The sequence below is a fragment of the Ochotona curzoniae genome, unplaced genomic scaffold, assembly GCF_017591425.1.
Source record: "Ochotona curzoniae isolate NIBS_2020 unplaced genomic scaffold, NIBS_Ocur_1.0 patch433, whole genome shotgun sequence".
Taxonomy (NCBI): Eukaryota; Metazoa; Chordata; class Mammalia; order Lagomorpha; family Ochotonidae; genus Ochotona; species Ochotona curzoniae.
In genome coordinates, this window is record NW_024467010.1 from 374101 (window position 1) to 398959 (window position 24859).

At 62.7% G+C, this 24859-nt stretch overlaps 2 protein-coding genes and 1 non-coding gene across 4 annotated transcripts in view; 1 reads left to right on the forward strand and 2 right to left on the reverse strand.

Annotated features, from left to right (window-relative positions):
* LOC121167934 (polycystin-1-like) overlaps nt 1-14685 on the reverse strand; it is a 31716-nt gene extending 17031 nt beyond the window's left edge. For both annotated transcript variants that reach the window (XM_040997664.1, XM_040997663.1), the window contains exons 1-14: nt 14375-14685; nt 6144-6215; nt 5962-6033; nt 5672-5841; nt 4867-5535; nt 4555-4738; nt 3692-3918; nt 3359-3474; nt 2936-3062; nt 2496-2722; nt 1364-2119; nt 668-799; nt 415-590; nt 82-215 (exon numbers count right to left, since the gene is read on the reverse strand). In XM_040997664.1, the coding sequence (XP_040853598.1) occupies nt 82-215; nt 415-590; nt 668-799; nt 1364-2119; nt 2496-2722; nt 2936-3062; nt 3359-3474; nt 3692-3918; nt 4555-4738; nt 4867-5535; nt 5672-5841; nt 5962-6033; nt 6144-6215; nt 14375-14580 (3268 nt within the window). In that variant the 5' untranslated portion in view covers nt 14581-14685. The remainder of the gene's footprint in view (nt 1-81; nt 216-414; nt 591-667; nt 800-1363; nt 2120-2495; nt 2723-2935; nt 3063-3358; nt 3475-3691; nt 3919-4554; nt 4739-4866; nt 5536-5671; nt 5842-5961; nt 6034-6143; nt 6216-14374) is intronic.
* A 6817-nt stretch (nt 14686-21502) lies between these two features.
* LOC121167833 (ras-related protein Rab-26-like) lies at nt 21503-23960 on the forward strand. Its single transcript, XM_040997500.1, has 9 exons — nt 21503-21697; nt 22256-22366; nt 22954-22995; nt 23067-23133; nt 23214-23266; nt 23347-23412; nt 23491-23547; nt 23621-23697; nt 23787-23960. The coding sequence occupies exons 1-9, from the start codon at nt 21503-21505 to the stop codon at nt 23887-23889; spliced, it is 771 nt and encodes a 256-aa protein (XP_040853434.1). The 3' UTR covers nt 23890-23960.
* A 579-nt stretch (nt 23961-24539) lies between these two features.
* LOC121167943 lies at nt 24540-24619 on the reverse strand. The gene has a single exon (XR_005885663.1). It is a non-coding gene; the product is annotated as a small nucleolar RNA SNORD60 (small nucleolar RNA).
* Between the last annotated feature and the right edge of the window lie 240 nt (nt 24620-24859).

The window sequence follows — 24859 nt, forward strand, 5'->3', positions numbered from 1 at the left end:
TCCCATCTCCAACTTCCAACCACAGGTGAGAACAGGGCCCAGCTGCACAGCCAGGCCATGGGGAGGGGTGCCCTGCCTCACCTGGGCTGGTGTAGACGTGGGTGGCGCTGTGCTCCACCAGCACCTGGGCCACAGTAGGGTCTGGGACCTGGAAGAACTCATCATATGGCGGCTTGAACTGACCTGCCACCTGCTGCCCATCGCCAAAAGTCCACCTGCCAGGGCAGCGGACAGAACATGAGCAGGTGCCCGAGTCCCCATGCAGCCCTGCCCAGGCAACACCAGCACCCCAACAGAGAAGGAAGCCGAGATCCTGAGCAGCCCCTCTGGCTTGGCCCACAGCCAGCCAGTCACCAACTGGGATGAGAAGCTGGCGGCCAACCCTCTTGCCGTGCTGGGTCCGGGGGCACTCACTGGAAGGTCACGTCCACAGCCGAGTCCACCAGCACGCTGGCCGTCAGCTCTAAGGTGGTGTTGGGGGACAGCACGGCCGGCACTGCAGACACCTGCAGGCCGCACATCCTGTTCATGCGCTCCACAGTGACATTGTAGTTCACCGTCGCATTGCTCACATGGTTGGAGGCTGTCAGCTGCGGTCAGAGAGGTGGGCACCAGGTGAGGACAATGCCTGGGGCAGTCCCAGCCACGCCCACCTCCCTGTGCCTACCGAGAGCTTGAAAACGGCTGCGCTCTGGTAAATGACATTGAAGACCATGTTGTGGAAGGTCAGGGACTGCTTGTCGTCAATGGTCCAGCGGAAGGTCACGTTGGAGCCGGCCTCCACCACAGGGCTGTACCTCTACACCAGTGGGGGCGGGACATCAGCCACGCCCAGCAGCACTTGAGCTGACTCCACCCTTGGTTCCCGCTGGGCTGCCAGAGAGCCCCCACACCGGTGTGCACCACAACAGACACCCACAGGGGAGGCATGAAGCTGCCCAGGCTGAGCTCGGGCCCTGACAGGGTCAAGCTCCAGGTGTGCGGCTGTGGTCACACCAACGGTGCCCTTGCCCCAGTAAGCTGGGCCTCTCCAGCAGCAGGCACCCCATCTCAGACCTCACAGCCAATGCCAGCAGTACTGCTGGGTTCCCAAGGGGATGACAGGACACGCCCACACAGCTCAATTTGGGGCTGTGGGAGACATACTCCAGGCAGGGACATGCCCACCCCCCGAGTGACATCAGGGACAAGAATCCGGCATACAACTGCTTGCGGTGGCCCAGAGCGTGAAGAGCTGCTTCAGAAACACATCAGGCAAGCGGCAGGTTTTTGGGGCAGCCAGTGCCCCAGAAGCCCTGTGCCCAGAAGCCAGGCACTGGCTGGCACATGTGCCCCCTGCATCCTGTCTAGGGGCCATACTCACCACCAGGACGCCCTGTAGGACACGGTTCTCGGGGCTGGGTGAGGCGTGGAGGCCTCGGATGGGCTCCTCAGCAGTCAGCCGCAGGCTGAGGTTGGCATGGCTGGCATTGTTCTCAGCTACAACCTGCACCGTGTGCTCACCCTCCCGCAATGCGGGCAGCGCCAGCACTGCGAACAGGGTATCATTGGTCTCCTGAACACAGGCGGGCACGAGGGCGGCTGTGGTGGCAGGGCAGGTGGCCATGAACGGGGCGCTGACACTGCCCCCAGCCCAGCGAGCTGTGGCAGTGGCGTTGGCTCCGGAGTCCACCTGCAGCAGTAGCACAGAGCCGCCGGTTGGCATGTACAGTTGGCCATCCTGGGTGGCAGGGTAGGTGACGCGCAGCCCAGTCACCGGGGAGACCACATCAAAGCTGCAGGACAGGTTGTGTCTGGACACGGAGTTGCCCACCGTGGCCTGGACCTTGTAACGCCCGGGCCGTGGCAACCCAGGGTTGGGTGTCAGACCCAGCAGTGGGGTAAGCTGCTCTGTGGCCGCAAGCAGCCACAGGGCACAGGTGCGGCCGGCCGGAGAACCCTCCAGCTTGGGAGGCAGGTGGGCCAGCCAGGCAGAGGAATTGGTGGAGAAGTAAGGGGTCTCGAGGCCAGGGTGGCTGGGTGCTAGGGGGCAGCGCAGGAAGGCACCGGGTCCAGCATCATGTTGCAAGCCGACGAGGTCCCCAGGGAGCACAGGGGCATCCTGGTCGCTGAAGGAGACCTGCAGAGGGAGGCAGGGCCGCATCACGGCACCAGCCAGGGGAGGGGAGGGCAGAGGGCGGGGACAAGGCCTCCGGGGTCTGAGCCAGGACAAGGCTCTAGGGTCCCCAGCAGCACTGAGTGCTGGTGCTGGCAGAGACCCACATGACAGCCACACGCAGGTGGGGAGGGTGGCCCTGACTGGAGAAGACCCAAAGGGCCTGAGAAACGAGACGTGAGGTGGGGAAGCGGGGCTCCCAAGATGCCCCGAGGGAAGGGGCGGGCGGGAAATGAGCTTGGAAAGCTGGGGAGAACCGCATCTGGGCATCCAGTGTGAAGACCCAGAGCCTGGCCAGCCGAGTGGCAGGATCCCACGGAGACTCAGCCAGGACACGCACCGAGTAGTACGCAGGAGGCCCCGCAGGAACGGCCAACAGGAACTCCCTCCACAGCACGTAGGCGGCCGCGGGGCGCCAGAGCCCCGATGCAGACCTGTTGGCACAGTCCCGAGGAAGGCAGCCTTGACCGCCAGGGCAGCTGCATCCCTCAGTCAGGCCCTCCGTGGCTGGCTGCAACTTGTTCTCCAGGGACCTGCTTGCAGGCTCAGTGAGGTTCCCCGAGGCTCCTGCAAGCAAGGGAGCAGGGCATGGCCCCGGATGATGGCGGGCCCACGCTGCAGTCTCCCCCAGCACCGCATGTCCTGCCTGGACGCCAGGCCAGAGGTCACGGCACAGGCCTACAGACCTGTTCTGTCCACCTTGAGCTGGCGGCCAGCAGACGTGAGGTGGCTCAGAGGCCATGCTGAGCCCCCAACTCCTAGCACCAGCAGGAGCCCCACCTTCTGCTCCCGAGGGCCGGTACACCTGCAGCCGTAGCTGGACAGGCTGCCTAAGCTCCAGCGTCTCAAATTCCACCGCGGTGAGGAAGGCTTCCCGGCGCAGGTGCAGGCCCGGGAACACCATGACCTGGTGGCACAAAGGGGCTGCCTCAGCTCCCACCCTGCTTGGCCCCGGTCTAGGCTCCCCATGCCCCAACAGCTACCACCAGCCAGATCACCACATCCATGGTGCAATTTCCCATCAGTGGGGAGGAAGTCAGGCGGAGCCCACACACAGCAGCAGGATTCCTGGCTGTTTTTATGCCACCTTTTTTGGTGGCTTCCCATAGCCTGCCCTGGGCCTGGATGTGTCCTGCATATGGCTAGATGGTTCCAGGACAGGGAGGTCCCAGTCCTGGGGCAGAGCGAGTCAGGGTGCCTCACCTCCACAGGCTCCCGGGGCACTTGGAGCATGCTCTGTGATGCCAGCAGTCTTGGGGGTCCCTGTATCTCCCCACTGGGCATGCCCACGAGGAAGTTCTCAGCGTCCCACACAGGGCCTGCGGGTAGCGAGTGTGCAGTGAGATGCAGGTCCTTGGGTGAGGACAGTGGTGTGTGCGAGGGGAGCCAGGGCAGCCAGCCCTGGGCTGAGGCAGCCAGCACTGCCCCCGCCACCCCACCCCTGTTCTCTCTGGCCTCAGCCCAGGCACAGCACAGATCTGCAGGTCCCCCCCAGGGAGCTCCAGGGAGCCCCCATGCTCCCCGGCAGCCCCGCACCTCCAGGCCGCAGCTCGCAGACGTAGCTGTGTGGGGCGGAGCACAGGTCTGTGTTGCACTGGCCGGCAGATCCAAGCCGTACACAGTGCTCGGCCGTGGCTGGGTGCGGCTCCCCGGGCAGCCAGTTCTGGCAGCTCTCCAGGCTGAAGGCTGAACCTTGGGTGGCTGCGCCTGCCTCAGCCCCTGCTCCCTCAGCTGCCGAGAAGCCAATCCACACGTCCAGGTTCCTGTGGGCAGCGACAAGGAACTCAGAGTGCTCGGGCCAGGAGCTGGCTGCAGCCTGACCAGGCCTGAGCCACCCACACCTTCAGGGGGTCTGGAGGGGCCCCGTGGGCCGCTCAACGCTCCTGCAGGGTCAGCATCCTCTCCTGGAAGCAGGCTCGCCAACACACACCTGCACGTGCATATCAGGGTGCACAGCCAAGGCTGCCCAGGCGCCCACGTGGACAGGCCCCTGCTTTCACGGGCGCCCTGAGAAGGGCCTGTCTGCTCGAGCCTGCTTCCCCGCTTAGGGGCCTCGAGAAGAGGTGGCGTCTAGCCCCAATCCTCATCAGAGAGCAACGGGATCCTGCTCCCCGCAGCAAGGGGGCTAGCTGAGGAGCAGCAGGCTGTCGCTGCAGCTGCACCAGGATTGAGGCTGTGGGGTCTGGGGTCCTCCCCTGGAGGGACGAGCGAGGCCACCAAGGGCCAGGCTTTCATCCCAAGAAGGCCCACAGCAGCTGCTCCCCTACTCTGTGCACTTGCTGGGCTGCCACGAAGGTCCATCTGCCTCTGCTCCTGAATCGTCCCAAGTCCTGGGCCTCTACCCAGATCCTGGGGACCCCCTCCCTCCTCTGGCTTCCCTGAGTGGGTAGGCAAAGTACCTGGTAACTTGGGAGACCAAGAAGCTCTGGACTGCAGGACTGTCCACCATGGCCAGAGCGGCCCCGGCCCAAGCTCGGCACTGCTCCTGTGCCTGCAGCCAGGGCGCCTTCTCGGCCACCAGGCGGTAGCAATGCCCGTTGTCAGAGAAGACCTCCGTGTCCGAAGAGCAGAGTGGGTGCACCACTGGGGGCAGCAGACATGAGCAGGGTTCAGCATGTGCCTGAGGCCAGGGTGCCAGTGTTGCTCCCCCAACCCTGAGCCTGATGTAGCAGAGAGCGAGGGCGACCAGGGCCAGGCAGGGAGGCACCCACCTTGAGCCGGCTCCTCGCCCAGGGCCATGATGCTATAGGTGGCCTCGAGGCCTGAGCCCCCACGGTTCTGGACTCCAAGCTTGAGGCTCTCATTACTGCGCACCAAGGATGGGCACACGAGCCCCAGGGCAGCAGGTGCTGCCTCCACCCACACTTCTGTGCCCAGCATGGCAGAGCCAGCCCCCAGGGCCAGCAAAGCCGTCACGTGATAGTGCCCTGGCAGCAGGTAGCGGTGGGTGGTGGCTGAGCCAGCCGTGTCTGTCTTGGGGGAGCCGTCGCCGAAGTCCCAGCGCGTGGATTGGATGGGGAGGGGGGCGGTGATGTGGAAAGCTGCGGGCCAGCCAGAGGCCAGGGGTCCACGGGGCCCCTCCAGGACAGCCCCTGGGGAGGCAGGGAAGACATGCTGGAGCAGGCTCGGGCCCCCACAGGCAGGGCTGGGAGAAGGTGGGGAGCTGGAGCACAGGGACAGGCAGGCCAAGGAGGTGTTGAGGGGCTGGGGCGCCCCACACAGGCACTCGCCCTGCTCTGAGAGGGCTGCCAGCTCGTGGCCAGTGGAGAAGCAGAAGGCGCTGCAGGTTTCAGGGGCCAGTTGTCCTCCGCGCGCAGTGAAGGCTGCAGTGGCTACCGTGCCCGAGCTGCTGACTGGGAGGCAGGCGACGTACTTCTCACCTGGAAGAGGCAGCCAGGTTGCTCGCCCCCTAGCCCCCCAGCACACACAGGGCACCCCAGTTCCCCCCACCTCAAGCCTGACCCTGCAAGACTAGGCCAAGTCCCACGCAGCAGGAAAGACAGAGCTCGCACTCACCACAGCCACCATCCAGCAAGGAGGTGCTGAGCAGCGGCTGACCAGCCAGGGGGGCCGGCCCCGCACATGTGGCCGCATCCGGCTGGACCACACGAACCTGCTGCTCCTCCAGCCAGCGTGGCAGCCATGCCAAACCACAGCCACACTCGAATGGGTTCCCGCCCAGGTTTCTGCAGGAAGGGGAGGGGCGGAGGAGTAGGGCAGCTAGGAGGTCTCTGGCTGCCCGCAAGGTCTCAAACATGGGAGGGGCTGGGCCAGAGGTGCAACCCACCAAAAGCACGGCAACTTACATTTCACTTAAGTTAAATAAATTAACAAATGTTCCTTCTTCCAACGCAGAAATCTTATTGCTGCTTATGTCCCTGAGAGAGAGAGAGAGAGAGAGCAGGACTGGCAGGGTCGGGGCAGCCCCGTAGCTAGGCAGTGGCAAGGGGCCGCCGGGGAGACAGGGCACAGCGGGGCAGGGACTCACAGCTCCACCAGCGCCGAGAGGTTGGCCAGGAGCTCAGCGTCCAGCGCCCGGAGCAGGTTGTGGGAGAGGTCCCTGTGGAGCAGAGCAGCCCCGGGTCAGGCTGGAGCCCCACAGGCCCCGGAAGCTCCCTGGCATCTCCAGCCCACTGAGCCCCTTACTCCAGCAGCTGACAGGGGGTCCTTCCAATGCAAGACACAGACGAACACTCCTCCAGAGAAACCAAGGCGAGGGCTGGGGTCCCTCAGCACACTGACTTGCCAATCCCAGAGACCTGCAAGGCACTGCCCATCCTTACCCCACATTACCAGGCCTGGCTCCACCCACCCTCTCCACTAGGGCCAGCATTCAACAGTGGCCAGCTGCTGGTGGGTGCCATCTCAGATGGGGCACGAAGATCAGATAAATGGGGAAAAGGTACATATGAACCCCAATAAAAACTTCACATTGCAGATCAGAGCATCTGGGCAAGTCCTGGCTCTCTGCTGATGCAAACTTCAGAGGCAGCCACGTCAGCTAAGTAACAAAGTCCCTGCCGCCCAGTGACAGCTCCCCAGCTCCCCGCGCCAGCCAGCAAGGGTGTTTGGGAGGTGAGCCAGGGGTTGCAAGCCCACTTCCCCTTGAGATACATAAATAACTCAACATGTACTTCTGTGCTAGACAGGCAGAGCGCTGGGAGGCAGGGCCAGGGGTCTTCCCTTTCCGAGTTCAGCCTGCACAGCAGGAGCTGAGTCAGGTGGGATCCAGGAGCCGGGAACTCTGTTAACCACAGGTGGTGGCAGTGCCGAGGCACTTGGCCACCTCCCTCTGCCTTCCCAGAGCGTCAGAGCGGGGGCTCCCACCAGCTCTCGAGCACTGCATCAACCTGCTGCACCACAAGTCACTCTTAAGAAACAGGCAGTTAACAGAGAAGCACAAACGGGGAAATCACTCCGTTTCAGCAGCTGGAGAAATGCCAATGCAAACGATACAGCTGCCTTCCTCAGCTACCCAAGCTGTGAGCCTGTTGGAGGGCAGGTCCCCAGGCAGGGACACAGAACAGAACAGCCAGGCTGCAGCCCATGGCAGCAGGCGCTAGCTCGGCCCAGCCTGGGGAACCGGGGCCTTCCCAGTGGCACGCTCCTATCTACAGCCCGGCGGCCCTCTGCTCCAGAACCCACCGACGGGTTCTGGGGAGGCCATGGCCATTCCCCCAGCTACCTCCGGGCACTTCCCTGCTCCACACACTCCGGATACCCAGGTTCAGCACAGCCCCCGGGCAACCCCCACCGTGACAGTGACACCACAGGGCTGTGCAGGTCTGTGCGTCACAGCCGGAAGGCCCGGGCCTCTGGCCACACAGCTCTGCCCACCCACCGGCCTTCATCCTCCCAGCTGCTGAGGCCACAGGCCGGGGTCAGCACAGCCAAAGCCTGCTCAAGCCTCTGTCCCAGGCACCACCTGGACCCCTGTCTCATGTACTCCATCCAGGAGTTCCCTAAGAAGGACAGAGGCTGCCCGCGGGGGCCTGTGGCAGGACAAGCAGCTCCAAGGTGAAGCCAGCCCTCCCACCCTCACCCTGCAGGTCTCGCAGGTGGGCCCGGTGGCACACGAAGCACCCGTGGACAGAATGCTGAGACCGTTCTCAGGGCCTCCCAGCCTTCTTGCACATTCTAAGTCCTTCCCCCAGGCCGTGGGCAGACAGAGTACATAAGCCCCGTGGTCTAGGGGCAGAGCGACATGTGGGAACCCTCTGGCAGTCACTGCCATCCAGCAAAGCCTGGCTTCCCGCTTGCTCCTCGCGCACACAGAACGGAGCATGGGCCGAGGCCCTCATGGCTGGTCATTAGGGCGGCAGGCCCACAGCGGCTGCCGGGACCTCCACACCACCCCCTGAGGTGAGAAGGAGATGTGGAAGAGCCACTTCTGTGGTGGGGTGAGATGACCACGGGCCCACGTGACAACTGTGACAGACCACGGTGGTGCCACAAACACTGTCTTCCCATGGCGGCTGAGCTGTGAGCAAGGATGGGCTGCCTGAGGTCCGAGACTTCCTGGTGCGGGAGCTGGCACAGGTCCCCAGTCCCAACCACCCCAACATACAGAGGGCCCACAGCCTGGACCCCAACGCAGGGAGTAAGAAGGCCTCTTGAGAAACATACCTCGGGTTAATGTGGGAGCTGAGACAGCATGGGGCGTCCCAGTGCCCTCCTCCAGCAACCAACAGCCAAGCTCATCCCCCAGCACTCCCCAAGAGGTCCTGGAAAAGGGGGTGCCACCCTCTGGGTCACCTGGACCCTACAAGGTCCCCCAAAGACCAAAATTAGCAATCCTAGAGACTTGAGGCCAAGGCTAGAAGGGCTCAGGTGAGGTCGGGGTGAGCTGAGCTGCTGACCATAAGCAGGGGAATGAACGGCAGCGTGAGAAGACGTCGGCTGCAGCCGGCCAGTGCCCGCCCACAGCTCCAGGATGTCAGCCCCAGGGCCACAAGGGTAGCCCTGTCAGGCAGGGTTCCCTTTCCAGTTCTGAGACAGGCATTGCCTCAATGCCCAGCAGTCACTCCGGAGCCCGCTCTCCGCAGCCCTGTTGCTTCAGGGTGTCCCTTGGACTGCCCCCGACACCTCACAGGACTTCCCTGTGTACCTTGCTCCAACCTCGCCTGTTAAAAGCAGGAATTGGGGGCCTGGCGGCGTGCCCTAGCAGCTTTAAGTCCTTGTCTTGAACGCCCTGGGATCCCATACGGGTGCCCGGTTTCCTGTCAGCCTCACTTCCCATTCAGCTCTCTCCTTGTGGCCTGGGAAAGCAGTCAAGGACGGCCCAAAGCCTTGGGACCCTGACCCACGTGGGAGACCCAGAAGAAATTCCTGGCTCCTGGCTTCAAATCGGTGCAGCACCGGCCGTTGCGCTCACTTGGGGAGTGAATCATCGGACGGAAGATTTTCCTCTCTATCTCTCCTCTTCTGTGTATGTCTGACTTTGTAATAAAAATAAATAAATCTTAAAAAAAAAAAAAAGCAGGAATTGGGAGGTGGGAGCTCCCACTTTCAAAGCGGCACAGGACTCAGCCCTCCAGGGCAGGAAGGACGCTGGGATGAGGCATGGTCAAGCAGTGCAGGGGCAGCTGGGGTGGGGGTGGGAGGAGATGAGAGGGGCCAAGCTCAGGTGGGCCCCGCGAGGATGCAGGATGCTGCCATGTTTCCTAAGTTCCAAGGGCTCCCGGATCCTCGTTCACCCCACAGCTGAGCAAAGGAACCTACCCCGCACAGAGCAGCCAAGGGGAGAGCCCTGGGTGCCAGCTCTCCAGCCCGGATGCCGGGTGGGGTCTGGGGGCTGACTGCACATTCCAGACGCGTGTGGTCAGCGGCGCGGGCGCAGGCCAGGCCCAGCACCCCCGCCCTGGCGCTGGCGGCCACGCTGGAAACAGGCTTGGGGACGGCTGTGAGGGCCGCCTGCGCGTGTTATGGAAGCGCTCCATGCACGGCAGGGAGGGGCCCACTCACCCTCCAAGGCCCCAAGCTCTCCAGAGAAAGCAGGTTCCCCCTCAGCCCGCTAGGGGCATGCCCCACACGGTCCCTCCCGGACCCCAGCAGGAGAGAACAGCCATGGCGAGGGTCAAGGCAGAGCGGACAGAGCACTCCCCAGGCCGCCGACGTCCCCTAGTGGGCTTTCCTTCCAGGCGGCCAGCAGCCGGAGCCAGCTGGAGTCCAATCACCTCATTCTGTTTTCATTCTCATCTACTTATGGTGAGCAAGGCTGGCTTCCAGGGCCGGAAATGATGTTTAAATTAATGAATTCAAGTTCAGGGGAGAGAGCGAATTTGAAGAAACACACGCAGAGTGTGCTGGTGGAGAGGCGGGCAGAACAGGGGGCTGCGCCCACCCTGCCTCTCCAGAGGGGGGAAAGGTCTGCCCACCCAGCCCACCCTGCCCCCAGGCGAGGAGAGAGAGCTTGATAACAGAAGGGAAAAGCCCAAGCCTGAAGGGTCCGGCATGAGAGCCTCGGGCAGAAGGTGGACCCGCCCTGTGACAGCTGGCAGGGCAGGCCCCACAGCAGGGGCAGGGACAGCCAAGCCAGCGGGGTGGACAGCCCACCAAGGACTTGCTCTAGCTCTGCCCACATGCGAGCAAGAGCACTGAGGGCGGTGGGGCAGAAAAGGACAACCTGTGGCCCTGGTCAGCCCCAAACCACCTCTGAGCACCCGTGCAGGGCAGGCCTGGCTGCTGCAACCAGCAAGGGCACCAGCTCTCCAGACAGCAACCTGAGGCTGGGGGACTGGGGGACTCCACCTCTCTCCTCCCCCAGCCACAGGTAGCCAGCAGGGTCCGGCAGAAGGAAAGCCAGGCCTCACGAGGGTAGCGGGCACGTGGCTTCCCAAGGGCGCAGCGTGAAGCCACCTGACTCAGACGGCCCAGGGTCCTGAGCACTTCTTTCCGAGCTCCTCCGACCAGGCTGGCCCAGCCAGGGAAGAGGAGTCTGCCTGGCCTGGGGACAAAGCCCCTCCCCTGGGGGCCTCCAGGATCCCACCCACCTGCAGAGCCAGTGCCAAGCCCAGCCTGAGGCAGCCTCGGTCCCCATGCAGCCCCTCCACAGGGCCCCCTTGGCAGAGGCAGCTGCCAGGCCGAGGCACTAAGTGTTCCCAGAAAGGACATGAGCTGCATTTTCCAGCTGCTTCTCTCTGTGCCTGGAGAGGCGGGCCAGGCCCGGGCTGGGGCAGGCAGACCCGCCGCCGCCACCCAGACAGCAGCAAGGGAAAGAAGCGGGATGTGTTCATTCCACAGCACTAGGCGGCCGGCCTGGCTGGCTCCTTCTGCTGGCGCTGGCCACCACAGAATGTTCCGGAAAGGAAAATCTATGTCTCCATCCAAAATGGCTTCCGTTGAAATCAAACCCCTGCCAGGGTCTTCCTTGGGGGATCCATGCCCCAGGGTGGGGATAAAGTTATAGCCAGCAGAGCCACCCTGTGCCCCAGGAAGAGCCCAGGGAAGGCTAGCGAGGCACGGCCCGCATCTGGTGGGGACCACCATCCACTCAGTTCTCAATATGGCGGCCAGTGCAAGCTGGCTGACGGGAAGGAGAAGGCGTCACCAGGAAACCCACATGGCGGCATCCCCGGCTGGGAACAGAGGAGCAACACAGGCTGGGCATAGCTTCTCCAGGAAGCACCAAACACGCGTGCCCACCACAGGTGCAAAGTGGCTCCACGTGTGACAGCATCACATGGCTCTCTTGGCAGGCACGCCAGAGAAGTCAGGCAGCTGCCACACCACCTGAGGTCCCAAGAACAAGCAGAGGAGAGAGGGTGGACGGACCAAGTGCTGTTTGTCACTCGGCATTACACACACACACACAAAGGAACCACGATGAAAGCCCACGAGGGAGGACTGGCGGTGTGGCATGGCAGGGAAGGCCATCACCTACAACACTTGCTGGCATCCCGTATGGGTGCCACTCTGTGTCCCGGCTCCTCCACTTCTGAGCCAGCTCCCTGCTAACGGCCTGGAAAGGTAGTGGGGGACGGCCCACATGTTTGGGTCCAACACCCACATGGCAGACCTCGACCTGGCCCAGCAGTGGCAAGACCTGCTCTGCCCTCTCCCCCTCGGGTGTTATTGTGTCTGCCTGCCTGCACAGAGGGATAAGGCCTCACCTCTGAAGAGCGTGGACATGTGCCCAGGGGTGCCCGGCTCTCCAGACCCTAGCTGGCAGGAATGACAAGGGGCAAGCACCTCAGACGAGTGGGTGGGAGTGGGATTAGAACCAGCAAGGCCAGGGCGAGGGCAACAGTGGGCCTGTATTCTTGTTATAATCACTGCTCTCACCGAGCTGCAGGTGCCATAGGTGTGAGCCGCAGGCAGGCAGTGCGCAGGTGTCTCCTTGCCATGGCACACACCCTCATGCCGACAGCTCTGCGGCTGGCGTGCGCCCACCTGCACACACTTCAGTGCCCTGGTCAACATGCACTCTTTATCTAAGAAGCTCACGGCACTCATGTGGGGGCAGCCAGCCAGGTGTGCAGGCCAGTGTCCTTCCCCACACCTCTGCAGGCCAACCACACTGCTTTCCTTAGAGACCCTGTCACGCCACCCCAACTGGTTCTCCCACTCCACAAAGGCCTTGCCCCTCAGAAACCCCGCAAGACTGCCCCTTCCCACGGAGAACTTCTCACTGCCCCTGGAGTCCTGGCTGCCACATCACCTGCCCACAGTCCCTCTAAGCCAGGCCCACCTCTAGCCCGTGGATTTAACACAGGCTCCTGCTGGGTGACAGTCCCAGGTTGGGACTCACAGACCCTGGCAAAAGGCTGGCATACAGCACCCGGGTCCTCCCTCAGCAGAGGCAGCACATGCCTCGGCCGTGGGGACAGCCCCCAGCCTTCATGCTCAGGCCACAGAGACAGGAACCAAGAGGCCCTGCTGCCCGGCCAGTCCCCAAGCCAACAACACACAACTGCCATGGCAGGTACACGTCCAGCCCAGACATCTGCACACAGGGCCCGGGGACCTTCTGCCACACACACATACACACACGGGGAGCAGGGGACAAGGCCCCAAGAACTCCTTAAGTTCCCCAGACTTTAGGTCACGAAGCCAAGGACCAGGAGGAGGGTTGCCAACACGCACGAGACCACACCTGGTCAGCACCACTGGTCACCCAGAGTGCCCCGCGGCCCAGGCCCGGCTCCCACCACACAGCCCTGGGAACCGCCACCAACCTCCAGCAATGCTGGAGGGCACAGACAGACATGCCTGCCACCAGAGGGGTGGTACAGAGACCACCAGGGACCTAGGGGGCAGGACCAGAAGGGACAGGAGGCCCACACAATGAGACACGACCCAGACCCAGATGGCGATTGCTGCCAGAGGTGTGTCTGGGGTGCTGTGACTCACGCCAACAAGCAGGTCAAGTAGTGTTCAAGCCACAGGGAGGGGAGACTGTACACAGGGGTCGTCCTGATGAACGCCTCAACTTAAGCTCAGCATGGCAGGACACTTCCCCAGTCACACCCACATTCTGAAGTCACCGTCCCCTAAGACAGGCTGCAAGGCAGAAGCCCAGGCCTTCACCCCAGGGAGCCAAAATCGCAGGGGTGCCCGTCTGAGCCCACACCAGCTGCGGGACATCAGTCCCTGTGCCCATATCCAGGTCCGGGGAGAGCCCCTGGGGAACATGGAAATCACCCTGATGGCCCACAGTCACGCCAGGCCAGTGGTTGCCAAAACTTAACACCAGCTAACACCGGAGATTACAGGCACGTCAGGCTCAGGGTGGCTCCTGGACCGGGCCAGAGTGCCCCCAGAGCAACGGGGCCAGCAGGGACAGCGGCTCCTACCAAGTGCTGGTGCGGATCTGATGCAATTCTGCAGTGTCAGGACAGGCAGAAGGGGCCGTCCTCACAGGACATGCCACCACACGGCCACCGTGCCACCAAGGCCTCTGGGTCAGCCAGCAGGCAGCAGAGCTCCTCCCATGAGCCAGCTGCAGTGTGTCCATGCCCCACCAAGTGCTGGCTGAGGAGCTGGAGGACCCCCAGGGATCCACCTCACTGGATGAGGCGGGGATCCTGAGCCACAGCTGTCTGCGCCTCGGCTCCTCACGCCCTTCCAAGGCTGCGTCCTGGGCACCTCACCGCGCCAAGCCCCTCTGTTCTGCCCCATCCGGACTGCGCCTGCTGGGACGTGTCCTCAAAGGTGAGGGGTCAGGGCACGCGTGTCAATCTGCAAAAGCCTGGTACATGGCACCTTCCTGCCAGTGCTTCCTCCGGCTTCGAAAAGCCCGATGCACCCAGGGCGCTGGACGCCCACCTCCTCACAGCTGGCCCGGTCCAGCCCGCGAGCCTTCGCCCCACAGCGCTCCCGCCCCTGCCTCTGGACCGTCCTCCTTGCCCCTTGGCAAGCGCCAGGCCTGCCGGGCCACCATCCCCGGGGTCGCGCCTGGGCAGTGCCCGATGCCGCTGTCACCGGGCCCGGATCAGCTCCGACTGCCGGACCCCGCGGAGGTTTTCAGGGAAACGCTCAGCGCCGCGCACCGCCGGCGGCTCCAGGTTTTCCTTATTTAGTCGGCGGACGTCTCACCCCGGGAGCCGCCTGGCCTGAGGCCCTTCCCTTCCGGAGGCGGCAGCGCGCCCACGCCCCGAGAGCCCGCCCGGTCCCCCGGAGCCCGCGCTCGGTCCTGGCGGCGATGCTGTCGGCCCCCCAAACCCCTGACTCCCCGACCGCGGGCGGCATGGCAACGCCCGCCCGCGCCCGGCTACTCACAGAGCTGTGGCGTCCGCGGGGATGCGCAGCGCCGGCTCCAGCGTCCGCAGCCCGCGGCCCGAGCAGTTGACGCGGCAGGCGGCCCCGGGCGCTGGGCTGCACAGGCAGGGGGACGGGCACGGCCCGCAGCCGTGCCCGGGGCCCCCCGCCAGCGCCCCGAGCCACAGGCCCAGGCCCAGGGCCAGCGCCAGGCGGGCGGGCGGCATCGTCAGCGCAGCGCGCGCATGGCCCCGGCCAGCGCCGAGGCCCGCCCGCGCGCAGGCGGCCGCGTTCAGGGCAGGCCCGCGGACGGCATGTCGGACTGCGAGGCGTCTCGGGTGGCGGCCGCGGCCTGTCTGCGCTCCGGGCCAGGCCGCGCTCCGGATGGCCGGCCGCCCGCTGGCGCGCTCGCGCTGCAGTGCGGCCCCGCGGGCTCCGCCTCCTCCCGGCCGTGAGACGCGCGGGGGTGGGGCTGCGCCGGGCCCCGCCCCCTGCGCCGCGGGTGGGCGGGACCGAGAGGGCCCCGTGGTGGGCGTGGCGGGGCTCGGCTCCACCCCCACGCTCTACGTCGCGGGCGGAGGCGGAGCGAGGCCGGAGCAGGTGCCTGTGCCCTCCACCCGGCCGTGGCCTGCGGCCCGCTCCTGGTGCACCCGCCGCACGTCCCTGCAAACCCACGGAGGAGACGCCTGGCTGGCTGGGTGGGAGCTGGGCGAGGGCCCCAGGGTCTCTACGAGCCCTGGGTAGTTGCACAACTTAAGTGAGCAGTGAAGGTAGCATGCAGGCTGCAGCACGCGGCCACACCCCGCAGGCCGACTAGACGCCACGGAATGCATCTTATTGAAATAACCCAAAGCAGACCGCAAGGTTGGAAGAGACACGTGGGGGAAAGGGCGAGTGACAGCTAAGGGCTAGGGGTTTCCTCGGGAGATGAGGAAATGTTCTGGAACGATACAGTACAGTCTTATAAAGGCACTAAAGTCCCTTGGACTGGGCAGTTGGACAGAGCAAAGAGATTATGGCATGCCAAGGGACTTCTGTCTTGAGCTTGAAGGGACACCCATGAGGATAAGTGGGGTGAGGATGAGTCTTTGGGGCTCCAGGTCGGTGCTTGGCGCCCCCACCATAGAGCACAGCACAACGCATGGCTAGCAGCACCGCATGAGCAGCACTCATGACCTAACCCCACCCTTGTAGGACTTAGCCAGCGGTTACAGGCATGCAATAAAGCAAGGGGGCATGGGCTAGAGAAGGCCCAGGACCTCAGGGAAGCTCCCCTGTTAATTACCCACTAACCCACTCAGGTCTCCTCTGGGCTGGGGGGTGTACTAGCAATGGGAGGAAAGGCATTGAGTGTGAGCGGCAGCCAGAAGCACTCACACCCCCTTGCATTCTCAGTACCTATAGCATCAACCTCGACCGAGTGAGATCATGGAGGTGCCAGGAGGGTAGAAGATCTGCCAAGTCCCACAGCAGCCAATGACAGGACTAGGATTAGATCCCAACCTCAACCTTGTAACTGCATGCCAGGCTGGCGATGAGCGGTGGACAGTCTGCCCACAGATACACCCACTGGAAACAGCAGTGGCAACATGAGTGGGCCATGAGAAACCGTGGAGGACACGGCCATTGTTTGGGAACCGAAGACGTGTTTGAGAAGCAAAGTTTATAATCAGGAAATGAAATCCCAGACTACTTCAACACAGGCTGTGGTAAGCAGGAAGCAGGATGTGCCCGGGAGTCTGATTCTGGCAAGGAGACATTGGAGGGAGCTGAATTCACTTTTCAAAAATGTATGTGAAATGATCTTCATTTTGCTGAAAGAGGTCTCCCAACCAATGGACCACTTCCCAAATGCCCGCCTCCACCAGGATGAAACCATCCTGAAGCCAGGAGCTCGGGCTCCAGGCAGGTCTCTCACAGGTCTCAGCCCAGGTACTCCAGCAGGGGATTCAGGGTCCCACACTGAGCCACTCAACCCCAAAGTCCATGGCTGAATACTCTGTGAGGTCTGGCTCATTAACATGGAAGTACAACTGCTAGCATCAAAGCAAAGGGGATAAGGAAATGATTTGTGCAGGCATTCTGCCCGCCAGTGACCACGCTGGCCAGGCTCCTGCTGCCCGCGAGTGCAGACCCTGCCACCTGCACTGCTGACCAATGCAATAAAAAAAAAATAAATCTTTAAAAAATGTAAGGAACCTTTAAATAAACAATAATGATAGGACAGTCAGTGTAGGACACAGCATGCACCCCTCATGTTCTCAACACTTGGAGGGGTCAGATGTTTTGATAACACCGATATCTCAGAGGGATCAAAGTGGGCTCTTAGATAACACCGCCCCCTAGAGGTTCCCCAGGGCCTTGTGGTGCCACCTCTGAATCCAACCCCCAGGAGCTAATGCCAGGTACCCCATGTTAATGCAGAGGCCGGACCAGCTGCCCACAGGGGGTCTGAGGACAAGGTTGGAGACGCCTTTTCTTCTTCTTCTTTTTTTTTTTTAGATTTATCTATTTTTGGGCCCGGCGCGATGGCACAGTGGTTAAGGTCCTCGCCTTGCACCGGGATCCAATATGGGCGCCGGTTCTAATCCCGGCAGCCCCGCTTCCCTTCCAGCTCCCTGCCTGTGGCCCGGGAAAACAGTCAAGGACGGCCCAAAGCTTTGGGACCCTGCACCTATGTGGGAGACCCGGAAGAGGCTCCTGGCTTCGGATCAGCATAGCATTGGCCGTTGTGCTCACTTGGGGAGTGAATCATCGGACAGAAGATCTTCCTCTCTGTCTCTCCTCTCTGTATATCCGCCTTTCCAATAAAAGTAAAATAAATCTTAAAAAAGAATTTATCTATTTTTAATTGCAAAGTCAGATATACAGAGAGGAGGACAGAGAGGAAGATCTTCTGTCCAGATTCACTCCCCAAGTGAACGCAAGGGTCGGTGTTGTGCCGATCTGAAGCCAGGAGCCAGGAACTTCTTCCAGGTCTCCCACACGAGTGCAGGGTCCCAAGGCTTTGGGCCGTCCTTGACTGCTTTCCCAGACCACAAGCAGGGAGCTAGATGGGAAGTGGAGCTGCCGGGATTAGAACCGGCGACTATATGGGATCCCAGGGCGTTCAAGGGGAGGACTTTAGCCGCTAGGCCACCACACCAGGACCAAGGCTGGAGATTATTGCAGCACTGAAAAAGCAAGCAAAGGTCCAAACTTCCAGTGTGGCCAGGGCATGTGGCCAGGGAGTGTGACCAGGGCGTGTGGCCAGGGCGTGTGGCCAAGGGGTGTGGTCAGGGGGTGTGGCCAGGGCATGTCTGTCCAATCAATACTGCTGCATTTCTTTATTACGACTAAATGTACTTCAAGGTTTGCCAGTGGTTTTCTTTCTCTGTTCTTTGCCTACTTACCTCATTACCAGACCTTATTATTCATGCAGACTCCTGATTATACAACAAAACTGGGATGCCGCCTATCCAAAATGCCTACATCTAGACACAATAAATTCCTGGATGACAGTTTACATATGCGGTTCAGTGAATATTGAATGTAGATATTTTCAGTGTCGTCTTATAGGCCTGGCATTGTAACCCAGCAGATTAGCCAAACCCCGTGATGTCAGCACCCTATATAGGCGCTGGTTTGAGCCCTGCAGCTCCACTTCCCATCCAGCTCTCTGCTTGTGGCCTGGGAAAGCAGTTGAAGACGGCTCAAAGCCTTGGGACCCTGCACCCGTGTGGGAGACCTGGAAGAAGTTCCTGGCTCCTGGCTTCAGATCGGCGCAGCACCAACTGTTGCACTCACTTGGGGACTGATGGAAGTCCCTCATAGATGGAAGATCTTCCTCTCTGTCTCTCCTCCTCTCTGTATATCTGACTTTGCAATAAAAATAAATATTTTTTGAAAAATCATGAAGGAAAGAAATATAAACCAGTGAACACTTGATCTGGCCCCCCTGGGGGTACCCGCTGTGATGGCCCCCTGGGGGTGCCTGCTGTGATGGCCCCCTGGGGGTACCTGCTGTGATGGCCCCCTGGGGGTACCCGCTGTGATGGTCCCGTGGGGGTCTGTCCTTGCATTCTGTGCTGGTCCTGAAGCTGCCACAGGCCACTTGGCGGAGTCCGCCTTCTCTGGTGGTTAAAGCTAAAGACAAGCTGGTGGCATGTGGAGCACTGAGGGGCCAACGCTCCCACAGGGTCCTGATCATCCAGGGAAAGGCTCTCTGCTTTAGGCAGGCATGGATGCCCGCCTGTAGCCACCTGCCAGCAGAGCCTCGGGGCCACGCAGGGACTGCAGGGGCGGCCTCCCTGGAGCCGAAAGCCCTTCCTTCCTCACACCTGGGCATGGGGGATTAGCCCCCTTCCCCATGATGTCAACACTCACTGAGGTGACTCAGTCCTCCGGGAGGAAGCGGCTTGCCCTGCTCAGCTTCCAGGGTGCCTCTGCGGTTGCCATGGCAACGCTCACGCGCACTTCACAGCACATAAGGTGCTTGTGCTGGAAGGGACTCGAGAGATCAGCTCCTCTGCCCCCTCATTTCACAGGGACACGCAGAGGGGATGCTCCAGACCTAGGGCCATGCAGCAGGACAGCCCTGAGAGGCGGCCTGGACACGGGCTATGCTTCATCCTTGCTCCCTAAGCTCCACCTAGTTCTCTCCGACTCGGGCACAAGGCAGGATGGACCCCTGGGCCCAGTGTGTGCAGCCAGAGCCCTTGGACGTTTGGAGCAGAAGCCAGCCTGTCAGGGAGCAGCTAGAGTGAAGATCCAGGGTGAGGCCTCCAGAAGGCTGGAGTAGCCTGGAGTGGCCCTGGGCCCCTGGGAATAAGGACATCTGTGAACATGCCCCGGCCAGCAAGGTCGCTGCCCCAGAGCTTGGCTGAACTCGAGCCTATCCCAGGGACCAGACCTGGACACCCCCAAGCCCAGCCAAGGCCACACCTCGCCTTTCCCACCAAACCTGCTGATTGACCCTGGCCAGATAAAACACCAAATACTGACCATCTGTCGTTCGTAACATGCATGGTGGCACTGCTTGGGGTGGGCCATCCACTGGCCAGCCTTCACTCACAACTGCTGTCAATTGATTGGTGTGAGAGACATATGGTGTGGGGTCCCACCCTCTGGCCCACGCCCTGAATGAGCTGGGATCGGGCTAGGGCCCAGCCAGGAGACAGACACTCAGTCTAAATGATTGAAGCCAGTGCTGCTGTCCCCCACCCTACTCCAAGGCCTGCACCGTCAGGAGGCTGTGGCAGCACCTGTGTCAGAGGCCCCAAGGCTGCCTTCTGGGGTCCCATGGTCACCTCAGCTCCCCTCCTGACCCCCTGGGTTTTCCTCCCAGCAAGCCAGCTGGGATCCAGGGAACAGGGATCCAGGAACAGACTTGGGCACTTTCGTCCACATCTCTCGGTCCAAGCCTGGGAGGTGTGGCAGAGGTCTGCCTTCCTCAAGCTCCCAAATCACCCACTGTGCCACCCCAGGACTGCCACCCCCCCCGCTGGGCAGATTTCCTTTACTGCCCAGTATTCAAGCATGTGGCTGTGGCCAAGACAAGCGGCTTCCTGTGCCCAGACGGCTTCCGTGCTAGAGGGAGAAGCAGATGGCAAACTGTGGGGAAGGGGAGCTGGGAAAGACAGGGAAGGGGAGCTGGGAGGGGGGAGGTAGCAGAGCTGGGAGGGGGGATGGCACACAGGTGCTCCCCATTCTCAAGAGAAGCCAAAGGCCTCAATTCCTTATGGAAACTCAATTTTGAAGTTTCTAGGACAAGGCTGTCTCCTTGCAGCTCCCCTTCTCCCAGCTTCCCACGATCTTCAGCCTACTCCCCTCTTCAGCCCCCACCCCCACCCGACGCCAGCCTGAGATGCCCTTCTTGTGCCCCCCCCACTCCTGCTTCCCACGGACTAGGTATGCTCTGAGCAGCAGCCCACCATCCAGGGCTGGGGGTGGTGCACACCCACTTTTGAGCCCCCCTGCTGAGCCCTGGCCTGATAGAAGTGGGACACTGGGAAACCCCAGGGTCCCAGCAGTAGGAAGCCCAAGGGCCCCAATGCTGGGTTACACCCACACCTGGGGATAGGGCCAGGAGGAAGTCGGGCAGAGAAGCCAGAAAGGCAGGCAGGCCTGGACGGGTATGGAATAGGTTCCTGCGGGGGTCCCCAGGTTTGTGCTGGCCGCAGGTCACTGAGGGAGTAAGGGCTGTGCCCTGGAGCTAAGGTCCACCGGGACACACTCCAGCTGGACCACCCCCATGACCACTGATTCTGCCAGCTCCTCCTGCCTTCTGGGCCTCAGCTTGCCCGCCTGCCCACTGGAGACCACTGCACACCCGCACCGGGTGCTGCTGCCCAATGGCCCTGTCTGGGGTGGCACTCCCCACCCCCACCACGCAGGGCTGAGCCAGGCACCCTAAGCCATGGTCTCCCTCCATCTGAGGAGAATCACGCAGGGACAGCCCTTGTCCCCATACTCCTGACCCAGCGCTGACCACTGCTGTCTCACTCAAAAAATCCAGGCCCAGGGCTGGAGGACATACAAATGAGGGACACGAGGGAAGGGATCCACATAGGGTTTGGGGAGTCAGCAAGGGTCACCTTCCAGCCGGAGACTGAGCTGAGGCAGTCAGGAAGAGTTCCACTTACCCCTACTCCCGCCTGCCTCCCAGACAGGGGTGGGACCCCGGTGAGGGTCTGTTCTTGCCGACACCCCACTTTTGCTGCGGGTGGGGGAGGTGCAGCGCCAGGCTCTCTGATTAACCAGCTGTCAGCCAAGCTCGGAGTGTTTGCCAAGTTCAAGCATTGGAGCTTGCTGAACCCACCTGACCGGCACGGGGAGGGGCGTCAGAGGCCGCGGAACAGGCTACGGGCATCCTGCGTGCCAGCCTGCTCCAGGCTCCGCGGGGGCCACATCACGCAGGTGCTGGCCAGCGGGGGAAGCGCGAGGCAGGGCCCGGCCTCCGGATCCACCCCCGAGGTGGCACCCGCACGCTCATTGGCTGCGGTGGCAGGGGCCGGGCCTGAGTGGCCACACGGTCCCTGGGGCGGCGCGGGAGCCGAGCGCCCGGGATGCCACCGCCGCCGGACGGGTTCGCGTCCTGGTTTGGCTGGGTGCGGGTGGGGTGCGGGACGGCCGGAAGCTCGGTGGCCTCTGCGTGAGCGCCTGCACACTATGTCCAGGAAGAAGACCTCCAAAAGCAAGGGGGCCAATGTGCCTACTGTCTCTGTGGTGCCTGCTGGCAATGGGCAGCGGCCCGGTCGCCTCGGGACTGCACGCCCCGGCCCAGAGGTGCCTCCCAATGGACCCCGGCAGCCCGGCTGGCCCTCTCTCGGAAACAGTGGCGACTTCTACGACGTGGCCTTCAAGGTGAGCCAAGCATCCCCACCCCAAACGCAGCAGGTGGCACCCAGCCGGGGAGATGACCCAGGGGCCTTGCGGACCCTTGGCGCGAGGCGTTTCCCAGAGGTGCACTGCCGGTACTGAACAGCTGTCAGGCCTGCCCCCTAACTGCAGGTAATGAACCTCAGCGCCACCAAAGTCTGGCAGCTGCCACCTCTCAGCTGGCACCTGAGCATTCCACATATGCTGCCTTCCCTCACCCAGGTGTTCCCGACCCCAACCCATTGAGGCTGGGCACTGGGGGGCACCGAGTACCCACACACACCAAGGAGGCAGTGATGTGGCACTGGCAAGGATGGGCAGGCCCATCGGGTCTGGGGACTTGGCAGCAGCCTTAGCGTGGTGGGTGGACAAGACAGCGTCTGTGTTTCTAGTACTACTCATCGGACCTTGGTTTGGGGGGTGACCCCTAGCTGCTGGCTCACCAAGTCCTGTGGAGACTTCAGGCCTGACTGTGGCCCCACCCATCCTGCTGGTGGGGAAGTCCCCACCATTCTCTTGACTGGGGCTCAACCACCTGCCCAGGTCATGCTGGTGGGGGACTCAGGTGTTGGAAAGACCTGCCTGCTTGTGCGCTTTAAGGATGGAGCCTTCCTTGCAGGGACCTTCATCTCCACTGTGGGCATCGACTTCCGGGTGAGGGGGCACAGGGTGCAAGTGTGGCCCTGGGGATGGACCCCAATACCTGGGAGGTGGGTGAGGAGGCCTGCGGGGGGGGGGAACCCCACCCTGTGCGCAGTGCACACCCGCAGGCGGAGGTGCTGGTGATCTCAGTGCAGCCGGATTTGCATTTTTCTCACCCTTGAATTAGGCCCACTAACAGGAAGGAGTTCCTCCCAGTGCGGGTCCTGTAGCCCAGGTGGGGGCCAGAGCCTCCCTTCCCCAGCCCTCTCTTGGCTCTGGGGCAGGTGTGTAGGAGGCAAGGCCCCTGGGTTTGCAGGCACTGGAAGGTGCCAGGGAAGGAGTGGTGTCCCCTGCACAGCAGATGGCTGGTTCCCTGGAGACCTAGAAGCACCCGGCAGCAGGAGTGTGGGTGGGGGAAGCACATTACAGCTGCCCAGGGCCTGTGGGAGACCCCACCCCCACCCAGCTGCTCCCATCTGGAGGACCCAGTCCAGAGGGGACAACCCAGCCCTCAGCCTGCAGCACCTGGGTGGGGGTAGTGTGCAGGCGAGCCAGCACTCAGCCAGGAGCAAGCCACCTGGACTGGCCCTCCGTTGCAGAACAAAGCCCTGGACGTGGACGGTACCAAGGTGAAGCTGCAGGTGAGGCAGCTGGGCACTGCGGGGGAGGGGCTGCAGGGCAGGGGTGCGTCCTGACCGCCGTGTCGCTGCAGCTCTGGGACACAGCTGGCCAAGAGCGGTTCCGCAGTGTGACTCACGCCTACTACCGGGACGCTCACGGTGAGCCTGAGGCGGGAGGGCAGCACACGGCTGAGCAGGAGCCGCTGGCCCGGCCGTCCTCACTGCCCCTCTGCTTCCAGCACTGCTTCTGCTCTACGACGTCACCAACAGGCTCTCGTTCGACAACATTCAGGTCTGTGCCACGATGCCAGTGTCGGGGCTGGGAGGGCTCTGGAGTGCGTCTGCAGCCTGGCCATGCCTTGTCCCCCCCAGGCCTGGCTGACGGAGATCCAGGAGCACGCCCAACACAACGTGGTGCTCATGCTGCTGGGCAACAAGGTGGGCAGCCCAGCGGGCAGGCAATGGGGCAGCTGGGCAAGCTGGGCAGTTGTCACCAGCCCCCTGTGCCCGGGTTAGGTGGACTCTACACAGGAGCGCGTGGTCAAGAGGGAGGATGGCGAGAAGTTGGCTAAGGTGAGGCTGCGCAGTAGGGGCCGGGGTTGGCCACCTGCCAGGACACCACGGGACCGGCAGTATGTGCTTGCAGGAGTACGGGTTGCCGTTCATGGAGACCAGCGCCAAGACCGGCCTCAACGTGGAACTGGCCTTCACGGCCATCGCAAAGTAAGTGGGGGTGGGCCGCTCGGCACCCTCTGCCCAAGGTGCAGGTTCCCGAGGGCCTGCAGGCAGCTGCCCACCTTGCCCTGCTCCAGGGAGCTGAGGCAGCGCTCCTTGGAGACGCCCAGCGAGCCGCGCTTCCGGCTACACGACTACGTTCGCAGGGAGGGACAGGGGGGCTCCTGCTGCCGGCCCTGAAGGTGGCCGCCCCGGCCTGTCTGCACCCGGCAGTCCCATCGGCCCTCATTTCCAGCAAACAACAACCCTCGTCCAGGAGGATGCCAAGGTCTGCCATTCCCGCCGCCCCCTCCTGGACACGTCCCGCGTGCCCTCGACCACCCGTGTCGGGCCCACCCGCCAGTCCCCAAAGGGTCCTGTGAAGGCTGACCGGGCCAGCAGGAGGGAGGATGCAGCCAAGCACGCTCCACCTCACGTGACCCTCAGTGCAGCGAATAAAGCTCTTTTCCGGAGCGTGTGCGTCTTCCATTCTGGTCAGGTGGGCCCAACCCCGGCGCCCCCTTCTCGATGCCCACGCGTCTTCCGTTCTAGAATCAGGTCGGTCCCCACCGCAGGAATTGTTATGAACTCCCCACGGCTGGCCAAGTCCCCGTTCCCCAACTATCCCGGCGAAAGAACGATACCTGGGGAGAAGGCCGCCACTCCGCTTTATTAACGGGAAATCCAGACACACAGCACCCCACTCCCCCCTACTTACCGCCGCGTCCACGGGACGGCTTCCTTTCCGCACGACCCTGGAAGTCAAACAGCGGCGAACATGGAGACAGCAGCCCCGGACCTCCGCGCTCCAGCCCGGGGCCGCCCCCACGCCCGCCCCGGCCGTGCACCCCAAGCCTCAGCTTCGCAGAGTAATCAGGCTGCAGGTGCAGCTGTCATACGAGGTGTCAGAAAGAGCGACTCATCACAGGCTGGTCCCCGCGCCGCCCCCCGTGGGCCCGCCCAGCCTTACCTCGCGGAGGCCGCCCGCCGAGGCCACGCCGGACTGGACTGGACACGCACGGAGCGGGCCCAGCCTCGCTGCTCGACCCCGAAAGAGCGGCCGCGCGCTGGGTGCAAGCTTTTATACAAACCGCTCTCGCCTCTGTGATTGGGTAATCTGGGCGGAAACGCCCGCCCCTCTCATCGCTGATACGCTGCGCTCTGATTCTCA